The sequence below is a fragment of the Chrysochloris asiatica genome, unplaced genomic scaffold (assembly GCF_000296735.1).
Source record: "Chrysochloris asiatica unplaced genomic scaffold, ChrAsi1.0 scaffold00036, whole genome shotgun sequence".
Lineage (NCBI taxonomy): Eukaryota > Metazoa > Chordata > Mammalia > Afrosoricida > Chrysochloridae > Chrysochloris > Chrysochloris asiatica.
This window is the reverse complement of record NW_006408554.1, coordinates 13,735,195-13,753,987: the sequence shown is the minus strand read 5'-3', so window position 1 is coordinate 13,753,987 and position 18,793 is coordinate 13,735,195. Positions and strand designations below refer to the sequence as shown.

At 41.6% G+C, this 18,793-nt stretch overlaps 1 protein-coding gene across 1 annotated transcript in view; it reads right to left on the bottom strand.

Annotated features, from left to right (window-relative positions):
* PDE7A (phosphodiesterase 7A) overlaps positions 1–2,469 on the bottom strand; it is a 98,296-nt gene extending 95,827 nt beyond the window's left edge. The window contains 1 exon segment of the mRNA XM_006860079.1: positions 2,332–2,469. Coding sequence (XP_006860141.1) covers positions 2,332–2,469 — 138 coding nt within the window.
* Positions 2,470–18,793: the final 16,324 nt, after the last annotated feature.

The following is an 18,793-nucleotide window of genomic DNA, read 5'->3' as shown; positions in this document are numbered from 1 at the left end:
ACTATGAGTTGGAACCAACTCAATGACACCTAACAACAACATAAGCTAGACTCCCAGACCATGGTGACAATAAAGAATGTAACAGATTGTTTTGGACATACTTTTAAAGAGAGAAAGATCTAATAAAAATAGCTGTTCTATTTAAGGCTTAAAGAAAAAAGGCTTTTTTTTAAAAAAAAATTTCTTTTAAACGAAAATTACAAAACCTAAACTTCTGGTAGTTTCTGCACTTTACGCTTAGAACTGAAATTTCAAGGTAAAGAATACTTTTGATTTAGCCAAATATTATTTTGAGCTATTTAGAGCTCTGAATATGTTTCCAAGATTTTCTACCTTTTTGCCCCCCCCACTACAAATTCCCATTTAATCCTCAGAAATCTGTATCAAAACATGCCTTATTATAAAATGAAACTGAGTCTTCATAACAATAAATATACCCCATCTCAGTACCACAGTAAGGTGCCCATAATTTTAATATTGACCAATACTGATTTTAAAGCATAATTCAGGAAAATTTCTACCTAAATTTTCAGAAGTTCCTACCTACTTCACTTTGGGTTTAGACATTTTTTTAAAAAAGATCCTCAGCTAATAAAACATTGTAAAACTCTTTATATTTGCTTTGTCTGCCACAATCATTTTTTTAAAATTCCATTACCCATTTAAATGAAGGCCAGGAAATTAGACAAGAAGGACTGGGACTTCAAACTGTTCTCTGTGGATTAATTAAGACATCAGGTAAAACCTCTGCCTTTAGTCTTACCTGCTCAATTCCCTGGAATCTCCCATCTTGCTCATTTTCTCTTCAGGGAGTACAGTAGCTTTATTCATATTTATAATGTTATAAACGATTGATCAGGGGAATCAGTGATTGCCTAATTATTTAGACTGAACTCAATGAGTATTAGTCATGTACCTGCTGATCTAAGGAGCTAAAATAATATTTAGAAGTGAAAAGTTATTACCATTAGAAATCTTTCATTAATTTCCATTAAAAAACCTCTTTCCAAAGTGTATTAATAGCTCTTAAACACTGCTTTTGTAACCGGAAAATGCTTTAGGTAGTAATATTAAGGTAGGTCACACACCTAATTAAAAAAATAAATAACGTAATATTATTTAAAACCTTATGTAATATTACAACAGTTCTTCCAAACTTGGGTCGGCTTCACGTGCATACTACCTTGCGCTGTGATAGAAGTTTGATTTAAAATAAAGACCATCCAGCAAAAAAGCCAAATATAAGCTCTTTTTCTCTCTTCTAACACTACAGGGAAAGAGACAAATGACAAATATTTACAGGCAGCTATTAGAAGCAAAACCTCTACCAGGTGCAGTCCTTACTATCTGTAAAAATAATTAAATAAATTAATGCAGCTCCAGTTAAAGATGCTTGCAATATAACTGGAGCAAAAAAAAAAAAAAAAATACTGCTGCAAAGATTATTAATATTAACCACTTTGAAAAATAAATCGACCTGAATAAAAGATGTTCACGGGACCTTCTGCAGCCGAAAGTGAGGGCACTTAGTTCAGATGTACACAATGAGATTCCTTCTGCCTTCCTATTTAAAAACAGACTACCAAAATGAGCAAGAACTAAAGAATTAGGCCAACAGCACCACTGTAGGAAAACCCCCCACAAATTCTCTGGAGCAACTAGTATTCAAAACAATGTCTTCCTGTGAGTGCTCATCAGCAGTTTCTCTCCTAAAATTTCCGTCTCAAATTAAAAACAAAGCGATTCTTGGCTACCAACTTTGCAGAGACAAGTACCCTAGAGCACTCCTGGTACTTGTTTCTCTGTTACCGCTTAAAGTCCATCCCACAGAATCCAAAGAGTCCAGGGAAAAAGCAGAGCATCTCGGCCTACTGTCCCGGGAACTGGGGGACCGTCCGAGCACCTCCAGGCAGGCGCGCCAGAGATGAGGGAGTCAAGGCAAGAGCAGAGGCAGGTGTGTCCGAGGGGGACAGGTGTGCCAGAGGGGGACAGGTGTGCTTGAGGGCCACAGACAAGGAAGAGGGGCCCAAGGTAAATGGTGAGTAAAGGCGGAAAACAGTCATTCTGTGAGGCTCACGCCGCTGGGAGCAGAGAATGAGGGGCCTGGGAAGGGTCTGAGGCCAAGGGACTGAGGGCGGACCACTGCGAGGATAAAAGAAATGGGTCTTGAATTGAAGGAGCGGACTAGAAATCCCGAAACAATGGGCAATGCTGGGTCTGGGGTGAGCAGCGAGGACAGGAGATGTCACGGAGGTGAAGCTGGATGAGAAGAGGGAAACAAAAGAGAAGCCCCCCAAGTGTGGGCCCCGGCGGTGGCAGCGGGGCGATTACCTGTGAGAGCTGCCGGGGGTTGGGACAGCCGAAGAGCGCCGAGCTGGAGCTGAAGCTGATGGCTCCTCGGCGGCTGAGGACGTGCTGGGGGACCGGCCTGTCCAGGGGCAGCACCGGCAGCTGGTAACATACTTCCATTGAATACGCCCTCCCTGTACCCGCCCTGCAGGAGGGGGCCGCGGCTCCGGGGCACCCGGCCGAGGCGGTGGCAGAGCAGAGAGGGGACGCTGACCCCGGGCCGGGAAGCCGCGTTCACGCCTCCCACACCCGCCCCTTCGCCCGGGCCGGTGCTGGAAGGTGCTGCGGCGGCTGCAGCGACAATTACAAGGACCAGCGTGCAACCGCTCCAGGCGAGGGGGCACGGGGTGCAAGCTGGGGCAGCACAAGCAAAGTCGGAGGGGGGACCCAGCCGCTCAGAGCTCCGCAGCCAGAGGAGGGTCCAGGGGACAGCGGAGCAGGAGCAGAGCAGGGACGGAGCAAAGCAGTGGCAAGAAAAGACGGCTGGAGCCAGCGAAGAGACCCAGAGCGCGCGGGCTTGGGACCAGGGACCAGCTCGGGCCGCTGCAGCCACCGGAGTCCTGCCCCTCCTCTCCTCCTGAGCCTGACTTCACTCCGCTGCCGGCGCGAGCCCGGCGTAATTCACACTTTGCAGCCGCGGACCCAGCGCCAACCACGGCCTCCGCCACATTGACGTCAGGACGCCGTGCCGCAGGCCCCGCCCCCGCGCCTCCGTCGTAGCTGCCGCCGCAGTGCCCTGGGGGACTGGCCAGCAAAGGAGGGCGTGAGCACTGGTTCTGTTCCGCAGCCTGGCAGCTCTTCCGCAGTCCCCTCTCGCCCCACAAACTCGTCTTCTCACCAGTCTCACCCATAGACCTCTCCCACACATCCCCCAAGGCGCGTGCGCAGGAGGCTCTCACTGTTGGGGACCTTTCCCCCCTCATCACTAAACTGTTGTGTTCTAACGTACTGAAGGTGTGGGATGAGCTCAACCTGCCCTAGAGACATGATTCCAGCCCTTCGACCCCCAAAAGCCAAAGCACTCTGCTTCAGTGCTGAGCACGCCCTGGGGTCACGAATGTCTTTCCTTCCTAGAATCCCCATTCTTGGGCTCCGCTCCGGACTGCTGCAGTGACGACAGCGGGCCTCGCGGGCACCTTCTCAGCACTACGTCACCGCCTGCCCCTAGGCTGCCCAGACTCTGACGCTCCCTGGCAGGTGCAGTCCTGGCACTATACCCGGCAAGAGGGGCAGAGTGGGGGACTGAATTTGGCAATGAATAGGGGGACAACCCAAGAAAGCAGTGAGGGAATGCACTGGAGAAAATGAGAAAGGGTGGTGTTAAGAAAACAAAAGGGGGTGGGGGGGCCCGGATCCTGCATATCCTACCGAAAGTATTTCTTGACTTGTATCTTAGAAAGAGGAAGAAAATAGAGCATGTGAATTGTTTTGTAAACAGGACATGTAATTTTCATGTCATTCATTTGGTAACATTTCTCCCCAGTTGAAAGCTTTTCAACTGCATCTTATTCTAGCGTATTTCAGCCCTTGAGAAGTCAGAACAAGTTCTCTGCTGGCAAAATTGTTCATTTGACTTTGTTCTCAGGGCATTCAACCTTCCACTTAATTTGTGATGTCTTCTGCAGAGTCAGCCACAACTTCCTATTAGTTTCTCATAGTGGCAGTTGACTGCCATAGTAGTAGCCACTGATACTTGAGACAGTAATGAAGATGAAAGACTATGGTATTCAGTATAGATGATTCCACCTTAACATAAAGAAAACAAAAATCCCTAACTGGACCAATAAGAAATATAATAAATGCAGCAAATATGAGATTATCAAGTATTTTATTTTACTTGGATCCACAATCAATGCCCATAGAAACAGAAGTCAACAAATCAAATGACTTTACTGCATTGGGCAAATCTACTGCAAAAGTTCTCTTTAAGAAGCATAGATGTCTCTTAGAATACTAAGGTATGTCTGACTTAAGCCAGGGCATTTTCAATCACCTCAGATGCATACAAAAGGTGCACAATGAATAAGGACACCGAAGAAGAACTGATCCCTTTGAATTTGGTGTTGATGGTGAAGAATATTTAATATACCATGGACTGTCAGAAAATTGAACAAATCTGTCTTGGCAGAAGCACTGCTAGAATTCTGCTTAGAAGTGAAGATAGTGAGACGTCTTCTCACTTACTTTGGACATGTTATCAAGAGAGATAAGACCCTGGAGAAGTATGTCATGCTTGGTAAAGCAGAGGGTCAGCAAAAAAGAGGAAGACCCTCAACAAGATGAATTGATATAGAGGCTGTAAAAATGGGCTCAAACATAACAACACTTTTGAGGATGGCACAGGTCTAGGCAGTGCTTCCTTCGGCTGTACATTAATTGACTTTATAGCACCAACAACAATAGTGAGGTTGTCCCAGGATCGGGCAGTGCATAAGGTCATTCTGCTGTGCATAAGGTTGCTACGACTTGACGGCACCTAACAACAACAATAAAGCCACTGGCAAGGTGGCAGGCATTTGAAAGTACTATAGAGCCACTAGTGATGACATCAGGCATATTAACCAATCAGTCAGTGAAAATCTGCAAGAGCTTATGTCATCTTCTCATGGCATCTCTTTTTGTTTTAATGTCAATTCAATTTCATAAATTTCTTTTACCACATCCCCTTCTACCTTTTCCAAGAGTAGTTTTCTTATTTCCTGATCTGCACTAGTAAATCACATATAACCTCATTGTGATCTTGTGGATTTGGTGCTGAACAATGAGAGCTAGTGGTTCAATGGTTAAGGGCTTGTCTGCTAACCAAAAGGTTGGTAGTTCAAATCCACCATCTGCTCAATGGGAGAAAGATGTGGCAGACTACTTCTGTAAAGATTACAGTCTTTGAAACATCTTGCAGGGTCATGATGAGTCAGAATTGACTCAACAGTAATGGATTGTTTGGATTTTCAATGATAAACTCCCCTTTAGTGCGCAAGCTGTCACAACTTATTTTTTTAAAACCCTTATTACTCCTTTTTTAAAACGTCTACTTTATGCTTAGAATAATGTTGATCACTTTTTCCATCATCATTACTTTCTCTTCTCAAAAAAATATGCTTTACAATAATTATTAGTATCTAATTAGAAACATGGCTTATGGGAACTTATAATTTACCAAGCAAGACATCACAAAGATAAGGATAGAACAAACCTCAAGTTTGAATTGTGTGCGTCTAATCACCCAGAAGGTGGCAGTGATGTGATAACCAGGTAAAAATAACTATCACGTTTAATAACATCTAAGAGATGCAGGTCTATTAAATCATTGAATAGGACTCGGGGTGCCAAGTAAGTAACTAAATGATGCATTTTCCTGTAGGAGGAAAGGGAACTAACATCTACTATGAGTCAAGAACCATAGTAGGTACTCTACATACAACGACTCACAACCCTAGACAGCAGTCAGACGGGTAATTTTATCCCCATTCTACAGAAGTGAAATTGGGTACCAGGACCGTAAGTCATTTGCTGAATCCTGTCTGTTTGGTTTCAGAGCCATGCATTTTCCACCACACCATGTAGAAGCTTGAGAACCAGGACTCCCACTGTTTTCAATGTTCTTTCCTGTGTTGGAGAGCAAACTTTAAACTTAAATAATATGGGATACCCTGCCTTCAGTAACAAAAAGATAAGTGCCTGGGAATAAACTTAACAAAAAGTACAACATTCATATCAAGGAAACACTTTGGAAAGATAGGAAAGTAGACTTGGATATTTAGAAAGCATTCCCTTCCTTACATCAGAGGACTCAATCTACGGATATGCTTGAAATAAATCTATACATTTTAAACTAATAATGTTTAAAATGTGTAGATTTTTAACACATTTAAGACATTATTAGTTTAAATATTCAAACATTTAAATATTCAAACATAAATTGATTCTAGGCATATGAAAAAATAATATAAGTATTACCAGGAAAACTATGGGAGTGGTAGGGCAGAGATATAAGGAGAAATAGCTCTCATATTCCCATTTGATGAAAGAAGCAGAACTACAGTGATAAAGAATAAGGGACTTTCAAGGATTAGACTTTTACCCAGTTGTGCAAGAAGATGGGGAAGTAAAGGTCAGGAGGGATGGTTATAGGATCAGAAAAGTCACTAAACAGTGACCACGAAGGGGATGTGGTAAAAGAAATTTATGAAATTGAAGTCGCTGTCAGCAGGGATGGCAGATAGGATAACAAGTTGGATGCAAAGTGGTGAAAAACTGAAACATATCTGTCATCACATCTAACTCAATGACACATAATTTTCAGAAGAAGCTTGAGCCTTTTGCCATCAAGCTGCGCAAAACTCAAGAGATGCTGGAGCAGTTGCAGATCCTGTTGCTGCCCCTAACCAATAGTGGGACGAAACAGATTAATGACAATATGCACAAATTGCAGTGATACCAGGTACTGTACACCGACCTTCCAGGAGTTATGGCTGATGCTTCACTTTTGCCTCCTGATTATTTTTACAACTTTCTATTATTGATAACTGCACAGAGAACCATAAAGGAATTCCTTTCCTTTATGGTTCTCTGTGCAGCATAGGGAAATATACTCTGGCTTTCCTGAAATATATTTCTGGGAAATGTATCTCTGGCTTTCCTAAACTGACACAATGCACAACCACCACAGTCCAACCTTTGTCAGTTTGATATCCATCTACACATCTTTTAACCATACTTCATGTTCAAAACCACTACTTGTCTGTTAGTTTATCATGTTGCTATGAAACTGGATGAATCCTAGTGTGACGCTGTGGGATAATGTGCTTGACTGCAAGGTCTATTTGAATCACAAGGTTGGTGGTTCAAACTCATCAGCCAATCCTCAGAAACCTTACATAGGGTCGCTATGAGTCGGAACAGACTAGATAGCACTTAACAACAACATGATACTCAAAGATATGCCACTGGCATTTCAAATACCATCGTGGATTGGTTTCAGTGGAGCTTCCAGACTAAGACAAACTAGGAAGAAGGGCCTGCCAATTAACTTCTGATGCAATGAAAATCCTGTGAATCACGACAAAATAGTGTTGGATATAGTGCCAGAAGACAAGTCACCTAGGTTGAAAGACACTAAGAATACACAGTGAGCAAAACAATGGGTTTGAATATGCCAGTGATCATGAAGAAAACTGCAGGACTGGGCAAAGTTTTGTTCTGTTACATGTGGGAGATCCATGAGTCATAGCTAAAGCAATGATAACTAATAGCTGTCAAAGATGACAGTAAAATTGTGTCTTTACTCAAACACATTCACCCCTACCCAAAAGTACAATGATGTCTTTGCATGATCTTCACACATTCCCTTCTATATTCTTTAATTTAAATACTGAGACCTAAGGTTACCCATTATTATTAACACATTCTAGTTAAATAAGAAGGGGAAGAAAATAATTTATTTAAAATGTACATATTCAAATCAAAATGAGGACAAAACAGTCAAGATATGACAAGCAATTCTGTAGACAGCTATCTGGCCAACCATCTAGAATAGATCCATATTCATGCCCTTACCAAAGAAAGGTGATAGAATGCAGAAATTATCAAACAGTATCATTAATATCACATACAAGTGGGTCTAGGTTCATGGTTTTCATGAGGATAATGAACACCCATTCTTTTCAATGTGATCCATAATTTGTTATGATCCACATAGTTGAATGCCTTTGTGTAGTCAGTAAAGTACAAGTAAACATCTTTCTGATATTCTCGGCTTTCAACCAAGATCCATCTGACATAGTAAAGATATTCCTCTTTCCACAGTCTCTTCTGAATCTGGCTTGAATGTCTGGGAGCTAATTGTTGACGTACCGCTGCAACCTTTTTATCTTCAGCAAAATTTTACCTGCATGTGTTATTAATGATATTCAATGATGTCTGCATTCTGTTGTGCTACTAGGAATGGGGTGTCTCAATATGTTCAGATCACTGTTGTTGGTGTTTAATTCCATTGAGTCGGTTCCAACTCATAGCAATCTTGTATAGGATTTCTGAAGAGTTACTGGTGAGTTTGAACCACTAACCTTATGGTTAGCAGTCCAGTACTTACCCCTAAAAATGTTACCAATGTGGTAGGTCCCTGAATTTTTTTGAATTTATTTCTCACTTTCTGGCAAGCAATGCTCTTTTACTTCCTATACACTGTTGTTGTCATTAAGTATGATGGAGTCAGTCTGACTCATAGCGACCCTCTGTAGGGTTTCTGAGGAGTGACTGGTGGGTTTGAGCTCTGTGTCCTTTCAGTCCCTGATGGTGGCCCTAATTGCTGCATTCTCTGTAGGATTATGGTATTGCTTTTGATTTATTATTTTGATAGATACAGGAAATTCTAGTGACCTCCACTTGATCTTTCCTACCATAAATTGTTGATGTTAAGTGCTGTTAATTAATTTCTGACTCATAGCGACCCCTGTGTAGTGTTTTCCAGAAGCAGCTGTTGGATTTGAACCACCAAACTTGTGGTTGTGCTCATCTTACAGCGCCACACCAGAACTCTTACTATAAATATTGTTGCTAAGTGTTGTCTAGTTGGTTTCGACCCATAGCAAGTCTGTATAGGGTTTTGGGGAGCGGTGGGTGAACTTGAACTGCTGACCTTGTGATTCAAACTGACTTTGCATTCCAGTGCATTAACCCTCAGTGCCACACCAGGACTCTCCCCTACCAGAAAAAGTCCTCCACAAATCAGGGAACCAAAGTGAACAATTCTGCCAGATGCTGAATATATCTATTCCAATTATGCATTTTGGCAATGGGAAAATAACCACAGGATGAGTTTGTTATTGTTGTTGTCAGGTGCCATCGAGTCGGAACCGACTCATAGCGACTCCATGCATAGCAGAATGAAACAATGTCTGATCCTGGGCCAACCTCACTACCGCTGCCACACTTGATGCCATCAGTGATGCCAGCTGGCCGATTCATCTCGTTGGGGGTCTTTCTCTCTTTCTCTGACCCTCCATCTTACCCAGCATGACATCCTTTTCCAGTGACTGTTTCCTCCTGACAATATGTCCAAAGTATGAGAGACGAAGCTTAGCCATCCTGGCCTCCAAGGAGCACTCTGGCTGCTCTTCTTCCAAAACAGATCTATTGGTTCTTTTGGCAGTCCATGGCACTTTTAGTATTCTTCTCCAACACCACAATTCAAAGGCATCAATTCTTCTACGATCTTCCTTATTCACCGTCCAGCTTTCACATCCATATGAGGTTATTGAAATTATCATGGCTTGGGTCAGGCGTATCTTAGTCCTCAAGGTGATATCTTTGCTCTTCAACACTTAAAAAAGTTCCTGTGCAGCAGATTTACCTAATGCAATACGTCACCTGATCTCTTTACTGCTGCTTCCGTGAATGTTGATAGTTGATCCAAGAAGAATGAAGTCCTTGACAACTTCAATCTTTTCTTTTCTCCATTGATAAGAATGTTGTTTATTGGTCAAGTGGTGAGGATTTTTGTTTTCTTGACATTGAGATGCAGTCCATACCAAAGGCTGTGTTCCTTGATCTTCATCAGTATATGTTTCAAGTCCTCTTCACTTTCAGCAAGCAAGGTTGTATCATCTGCATATCGCAGGTTGTTAACGAGTCTTCCTCCAATCCTGATGCCACGCTTCTCATATTATTTGCTCAGCATACAGGTTGAATAAGTATGGTGAAAGAACACAACCTTGTCGATCCACTAAACCCACAATGAAGGAGCCCTGGTAGCATAGTGGATTACGAGCTGGGCTGCTAACCACAAGGCCGGTAGTTCAAATCTACAAGTCGCTCCACCAGAGAAAGATGAGGCTTTCTATTTCTGTAAAGATTTACATCCTCGGAAACCCTATACAGGGTAGGTATGAGTTGGAACGGACTTGGTGGCACACAACCACCACTGTCAAGCTCACAATGAGATCAAAGTTCACTAAAACTCTGCTCTCCTGATCTCATTAAACCCAGTGGCAGTTTGGGTCTTCAAGGGTTAATATTTTACAGAGCCAGTGTCCAGTAACTCTCTGGTAAATGCACAATCACCCTGGTAAGTGGCCTCAACTCCCCTTGGGGAAGGCTATAGAAATATTTGCAGTAAAAACGTTTTGGTTTGTAGCAGATTTTTTCCCCAGGCAATTCAGGCTCCCTTGAGTCTGGGATCTGCCCCAAGACTGGGAATTGATTGAGGGACTGTAGCTCTGAAATCAAGGAGCTCTGGTAGTACAGTGGTTAAGAGCTTGATGCTAACCTCAAAGGTCTGTGGTTTGAACCCACTAGCCACTCAGTAGGTGAAACATGTGGCAGTCTACTCTGGCCAAGACTTGCAGCCTTGGGAACCATATGGGCAGTTCTATCTGGTCCTACAAGTTCCTAGGAGTCAGAATCAACTCGATAGCAATGCGTTCGGTTTAGGTAGAAATCACTCTTGAACACTGATTCAAGTCAGATTTCTGTAAGCCAGACTTAGAGCTTGTCTGTTTACACAAGTCAATACTTTGATAAGATGGGGATTGTAATTAATACCGTGAATCAAAATGTGTGTGAACTGTTGAATGGAAAACCAATGTGCTCTGTAAACGTTCACCCAAATCACAAAACGTAAAACAAAAACAAAAAACACTTTAGTAAGCTGCTAGTCTGTTTCATTTTTCAGTTGTAGGGATACCATGAACAACTGTGAATCAAACATTTTGGTTATGTGCTACCCACGCTGCCATGCCTTCATTAAGTGTGGTTTGCCATTTGACCTCTGCTACCCCAAGATTCCATCATCCTTACTGAGTTCAGGGAAACCAGTGTGATAGCAGTAGCAGTTTCCACTGTCATTCCTGATTGCCAGAGAAAAGCCACCACAAAACTCTTCTAAAATGCTAAGGTTCTCCTCATAAATGTATTTCTCAAAGCCTTTGTCTGTTGGCCCCTCCTGAGTGCATACTGAAAGTGGGCATGCAAGTCTTATGCAATCAATCCATTGCAGTATTCTGATCTCCCTAAGCCTTTTAATATTGATCTCTACAGTATATCAGTATATCAAGGTAGTTCTAGCATTTCAACTTCACACCAGTGTAAGCTACCTTTGGGTCCAGAGTTCAGTCGATTAACCAGTCAAACTTTTAGATTCACTCCAAATCACTGAAACAACATATTGTATAAAATCTCTGCCTAGGACATCCATATCAATTCTAATTCAGCCCAAATCTGTATAATATTTCTTCATCCTGAACTAACATCTTTAAGATCCATTCTCATGCATGAGCTTTGGGTTTCTGCCAATATAAATTCCAGTCTTAAAAATAAACTGGATAAATCATATCCCAAGTTATGAAATAATATGATTTAGATAACATAAAATTTACTCATTTAAAGTGTGAAGTATGATGAGTTTTAGTAAGTTTATACAGTTATTTAACCATAACCAGGAGTACTTCCAACACTTGGAAAAGTTCCCTTATGTCCAAATGTAAAACCATTCCCATTTTCTCCATTTCCAGGCAACCTCTGATTTTTTTTTTTTTGGTCTCTATGGTTTGTCTTTTCTAGGAATTTCAGGTACCTGGAATCATATGTATTCTTCTGTGTCTGGATTCTTTCAGTTAACATAAAGCTATTCAGGCAGATATGAGAATTTCATTTCTTTTTATTGCTGTGTTATGGTCTTCTCCTTGGAACCCTAGAAAGGGTCACTTTGAGTCTGAACCAACTCAACAACACTTAACAACAATTGTTGATATGCTCTAGTTTATTTATTCATTCACTAGATGATGGACATTTAGTTTACATATCTACAGTTTTTGACTGCTATGAATAATGCTGCTATAAACACTTGGTTACAAGTGTTTCTATGGGCATATGTTTCTGTCTCTCTCAAGTAGAGATCAATGATTTGGATTGTATGGTACATGCATATTTACCTTTTTAGGAAACTGCCAAACAGTTTTGCAAAGTGAAGCAAATATTACATTTTCACTAGCAGTGTTGGCAGGGTCTACTTTTTCTCTACATTGTCACCAACATTCACTCTTTATTTCCATTCTTTATCATTTTAGCCATTCTAGTGGGTGTCTTATATGTAAATATAAATTTCCCTAGTGACTAATGATGAACAACTTTTCATGTGCTTAATTTTCTTTTGTATGTCTTCAGTGACGTGCCTTTTGCTCATTTAAAAAAATTGTTTTCCTATTCAGTTTTAAGAATTCTGTGTATGTTATGGATGCAAGCTTTTTAAAAACCAGATATATGCCTTGCAGATATTTTTCCCATTCAGTAACATTCCTTTTTATTTTGTAACATAGTACTTTGGAGAGCAAAGATTGTTAATCTTATGACAGACAGTCCCTTCTCAGCCATACCCTCAGGCAGGTCTTTCTCTGGTCCTTGGCTTGGTCTCTGCCTTTTTACAAAGCTCTTTTAGGGCTGCCATTAAGTGGCCAAATGCTATACCTCTCCACCATTAGCCTCAGCTAGACATGGCTCCATGGATTGACAATTTAGCTCCCCTAACTAAATGTCTGGAGGCACCCCACTTTGTAAGCAACCAAAGGCACTCAGCTTTACTTACTCTGTGGGCTAGGAATCCCCTTGCTCTGGCTCTTGATTTTGTTGCTATTACTCCTTTGCTGATTCTTTAGTGTCACATCTTTTTGTCTCTGAAATGAAGAGGTTCAATGTCCATTGGGTATCAGGGTCCATACGATGTTCACTATCCACTCCTGGCTCTTCTTTCTAGGTGATAGTGAGATTCCCCATTTCTGCTTCTCAGATAGCTCATTTTATACCCATGTTAGAATTCCAAGTTTTATGGTCACAATGAACCCTCTTAACACCGTCAATGGAATCATATAATTCAATCAGCATCTTTGCCTACCTTCTATCACCCAGACCATCAGGAAAAAGTCATTTGGTGGGAGTTACAAAGATTACAGCTAGAAAAGACATATTAAATAATTCATTACACTGCAAGCCACCCCCTGGCTTTTACAACTATTGGCGCTTTCATACTTGAAAGATTAACTTCATCCCTTTCGGTCATTTTAACTATAAGTACACCCATGAAACCTTGCAAACCAGCCACTTCATGCTTTTATTTCCCCTCATTTCGATATCCAATGTCTAAATTGTCCATCTCTATCAAATTAGTAGGCACTGTAGGATAAGGACTGGACTTCAAACCCTCAAAGCTGACAGTTTAAACCCACCAGGTACTCCATGGGAGAAACATGAGGCTTTTGGTTCCTATGGGATTTACAGCCTTAGAAACCCCATACAGGGTGCTGTGAGTCAAAGTCAACTGGATGGCAGCAAGTGTGTTTGTTTGTTTCCAACTCAGCACTATCAAGAGATAAACATTTTTCTTGATGTAAAGAATCTTCATTTTGTTGGAACTTTGAGCATCTGCTGCCATAAGTAAAGCCCAGCCCAGAGTAAGCCTTCAAAACTGCAACAATGGTCAACTCAGCCCTAGGTATTCAAGTTAGGTCAAATAGGTACCACCTGCAAGCTTGGGAATCCATACACACATCCCTGCTCTTCAGACAAGCTATTCCATGTCTCTCTTACCAAGCTAGGGGCTAGCTTGGTGCCCCTAGGCTCAGGAGTCCACGCGCCTCTTTAATTTTCAGATTAGACAGTCCTTTCTCTCCCCTCTCAGCTCTAGCCTCTGTTGACAAGTCAATTGGTGCCAGTAGAATATGCACAAACCCAGGCCATCTCTTCATTGCTGCCTCTCCCTCACTTCCATTCACCAAGTGGACTCAGGAGATTACCATAACCAGCATACCAGGCTGTCTGTTTACTGACTCCCTTCCACTTTCAGTCCTAGAAAGGGGTTATCTCTGATGGGCACAGACTTTCTCAGCCTTTGTGCATCCAGTGGCAAACTGCTTGCTTGACATTCAAAATGCTGATTCAAACCTCAAGATTGACAGTTTAAACCCACCAGGTACTCCATGGGAGAGACATGAGGCTTTCGGTTCCTTTAGGTTTCTACCTAAGACCCCCAACACTTGATAATAGGCTTAGAATAAAATAAAATGAAACAGAAACCTATTTCTTCTGGACAATTTCTAAGTCTCATTTTAATATATTCAGTCAAATACAGGCTGAAGGTGGGCTTACAACGCTCTGTAATCATGATATCCAAAATTCATTTCCATCACACATGGACATATTGCCTTGGGCATCTGGTTGGCAGGCTCTAGTCCCGAGACAGAACTGGAGGTCAGATGGTGGCTAGCTTTGTTAATCAAGCAAAGTATCACATTGCCCACTCACATCACCAAGATGGCTCATTTTATACCCAGCAAGATGGCAGAATTGACCAAGTAGGCCTTGGTTCTGATCAGGCTTTTATCCCAGGTGACTTCAATGGCAACTTTTATCTCCCTCCTCAGATGCATGGAGCATCACATCACAGGTAACAATAACCAAGGTGACCATCTAATATTCAAAAATTTCACTTCTCATGCCCCTTCTAATTTCTCTTACAAAGTGCCATTCTTCAGTGAGAATGGAACCGTTGCAACAAATTTCACTCCTGATGCCAACTGCAAGAATACATTTTTTTAGAAGGGTCAGCACCAGCCTGGTCCCTAGGAAGTAGAAGCTAAAGATATCCCACATGTCCAAACTTTTCAAAAGTGCTATACCACTCAATAATCCCTGATGTCAGTCAGTATTCTCCCCCATAAAGGGTCCCACAGTTTGCTGTGATGACTCACAGAACTCACACACCATCAAGGAAAAGGCTCACATGGCTCTGGAAGCTGGGAGGTCCCAAATTCTCAGTCCAGACATCAATATGAAGGATTCAATTTGACTATTGGCTCACGCTTAAGACTATGGAAGCTGGTAAATCAAGTCAGGTCACCAGTTCAAGTACCAAGAACTGGAGGTCAGAAGGTGGCTGCCTTGGTTAATCAAAATCTCCTGGCCCACTCACATTACTCAAATAGCTCATTTTATACCCAGCAAGATGGCAAAATTGACCAAACCCCTCATTAGATTGTCACATTTTTGCAATCATAATTAACCCTGTTAACAATCATTCACAACTGAATCATATAATGCAATCATCAACTTCTCCAATGTCTTAGGCTGGGTTCTCTAGAGAAGCAAAATTAGTACAGTAAATATATATAGAGATTCCAGGTGTGGTACTGTGGGTTCATGTGCTGGACAGCAAAGTTGGTTTGAACCACAAGGTCGGCAGTTCAAGTCTACCAGTCCCTCCTTGGAAACCCTCTACAGGGTTGCTACAGGTCAAAACCAATTCAATGACGCTTAACAACAACAATATACATATATCTATATACCGAGAGAGAGAGAGAGAGAGAGAGAGAGAGAGTGTGTCCTGGTGTGGCACTGCAGGATAATGCATTGGATCACAAGATTGGTTTGAACCACAAGCTTGCTGTTCAAACTTACCAGGCTCCTTGGAAACCCTATACAGGGTCTCTATGAGTCGGAGCTGGCTTGACACTTAACAACAACAAAACACAGCTTTATATCAAGGAAATGGTTCACACAGATTTACAGGTAGGCACGTTCCATGTCTGTGAATAAGATGTTAGGCTGAAGGCTTCTTCTAACTCACATAGCTGCAAGAGTTGATGAACCCAAGATTAGCAGGTCAGACTTTTGGCTGCAGAGGTGAATGAATCCACAGTTTGGAGGTAAGATGACAGGCTACTGACTACTCCAAGGACTGACAGGCAATACAGCAGGCCATTGACTCAAGTCCAAAGACCTGGAGATCAGATGATGAACCAGATGCAAGAAACATAAAAAAGCAAGCAAGTTTTGCCTGAGTGTCTAATATATTGGAAGTAGGCCATTCCACGCACCCCCAGGAAAATTCCTTTTGATTGAATGACTACTTATAGCAGATCTCATCATGGAAGTGATTGTATTATATTAGATCTCAACAAGGGATGACTGCTTTTTAGCTCCAAATCATTGAGAATCCTGGCCCAGTCAAGTTGACACAAAACCTCACACCCATCTTGTCTTACCCAGACCTATCAGAAATAGATTTGTCTGGTGGGAGTTACAAAGACTAATGCTACAAAAAACATATTAAATAATCCACTGCACCACAGAAAGTAATTCTCCTTTCTTTCCTGAAAGAGTTTGTGCATTAGTGATGGGATTGATTCTTCCTTAGATGACTGATAGAATTCACTAGTGGAACTCTGCACCTAGAACTTTCTTTGTAGGAAGATTTTAAATTACTAATTCAATTTCTGTACTTGAAAAAGTTTATAAAGTATATTCTATATATGCCAGGGAAATAAACCTCAAGTTATATCCCCAAAATGTTAGAAGTGGTGGGACTGTGTGTTTTCTTTTTCTCTTTAAATGTTTTCTAGATTAGTTCTATTTACCAAATTTCCAAATGTATTTGGAGCCCTGTTAAGATAAACACTGGATTGCTAACCTCAAGGTCATCAGTTCAAACCCGTCAGCTGCTCCATGCAGAAAGATGAGGCTTCAACCCTATACAGGGCCTCTATGAATTAGAATCAACCTAATGGCAGTGGGATGAAGATATGTATGTTGTTGGTATTAAGTACCATAGAGTTGGTTCTGACTAATAGAAATCTTGTATAGAGTTTCTGAGGAGTGACTAGTGGGTTTGAACCACCAACCATGCAGTTAGTTAGTCTAGTGCTTACCCTACACCACCACACCAGGACTCCATTTATACACACACACATATATATGCTGTTATTCTGACTCATAGTGACCCTGTATAGGGTTTTCCAGGCTATAAATCTCTACAGGAGTAGAAAGCTCCATCTTTTTCCCTTGGAGAGCCTGGTGGATTGCACAGGGCCATATCTATATCTATATCTATATCTATAGATACATATATATGAGCTTACAGTATCTCTGTAGGCTAAGTACTGGACTGTAAACCTCAAGGTCGCTGGCTGGAGTCCACCAGCTGCTCTGTAGGAGAATGATGAGGCTTTCTGTTCCTGCAAAGATTTATAGCTTTGGAAACCCTATATAGGTTTGCTGTGAGTCAGAACCAAGTCAATGGCATTTAAAAATTATGTGTGATATATGCATATACAAATATGTATATATTTTTATATAATTTTTATGAACTTCAATTTTATTGTGAACTGGGTAAGGTTTATAGAGCAAATACACTTAGCAATTTATGTACATTTTGTTCCATATCATTGATTACAATCCCCACAATGTAGCGTCTCTGATCCCACTTCTTCCCTGTGTTGCCAGTTTACATAAATCCTTCTTTCCTACCCCTTCTGAACTTTGGGCTTCAGTAAATGTTGCACTTTTGATTTCAAATGGTTGATTAATCTAAGGGGTGTGTACTTCCCTAGTGTTATTGTTCATCTTACAGACTTGTTTATTATTTGGCTGAAAACAGGTACAGACATGAGTTCAGTTCCAGACCTGAGAGGTGACTAAGGTCATAGTCTTGGTCATGGTCTCTGTCTGATCAGTGAACCTGGTTTTTTTTTTTTTATGATTTTGAGTTTTGTTCCACATTTCTCTCCCATTCTATATGGGACATTGGGAATCCTGGTGTGCTGCTATGGATTAATGTGCTGGATTGCAAGGTCAGTTTGAATCGCAAAGCCGGCAGTTCAAACTCACCATCTGCCCCTTGGAAACCCTAGACAGCGTCACTATGAGTCAGAATTGACTTGACAGCACTTAACAACAATAACAACAACTACCCTTTCAGAGCAGTTGGTAGTGATAGTCAGGTACCATCTAGGTCTGATCGCAGGGTTGTGAAAGCTGGTGTTCATGTCATCCATTAGTCCACTGGACTAATTATTTCCATGTGTCTAGGACTTACTTTACTCTTCTTTCCTCCAGAGAGGAGAGACCAATAGTTGCCCTTCAGATGACTGTTTGCCAGCTTTATAAGAACTCAGTCACTACTCACCAAAGTCGGATGTAGAACATTGTCTTTTGTGGACTATGTTATGTCAATTGACCTTGATGTCCCCCAAAGCAGTATATGAGAGTGCCAGCCTTTCCATACCCTTGCCAGCATTTATTGTTTTGCTTTTTGAAGTTTGCTTTATTGCTGAGGTGAGATGATATCTCAACCTTGGTTTGAATTGCATCTCTGGTATGGCACTGTAGCATAAGCACTGGACTGCAAGGTCTGTTTGAACCACAAGGCTGGTGGTTCAATCAACCTACTGCTCCTTGGAGACTCTATACAGGGTTGCTATGAGTTGGAACTGACTCAATGGCACTTAACAACAAAAACAATGACAGTGGCAACAGCAATGGGCTTAAGCAAAACAATTGAGAGGCTGGTGCAGAACCAGTGTTTCAATCCATTGTGCATAGGGTCGCTATGAGTCAAAACCGACTTGGTGGCAGAGAGTGTTATTCGTTGAACTGCTAATCACAAGGTCTGCAGTTCTCA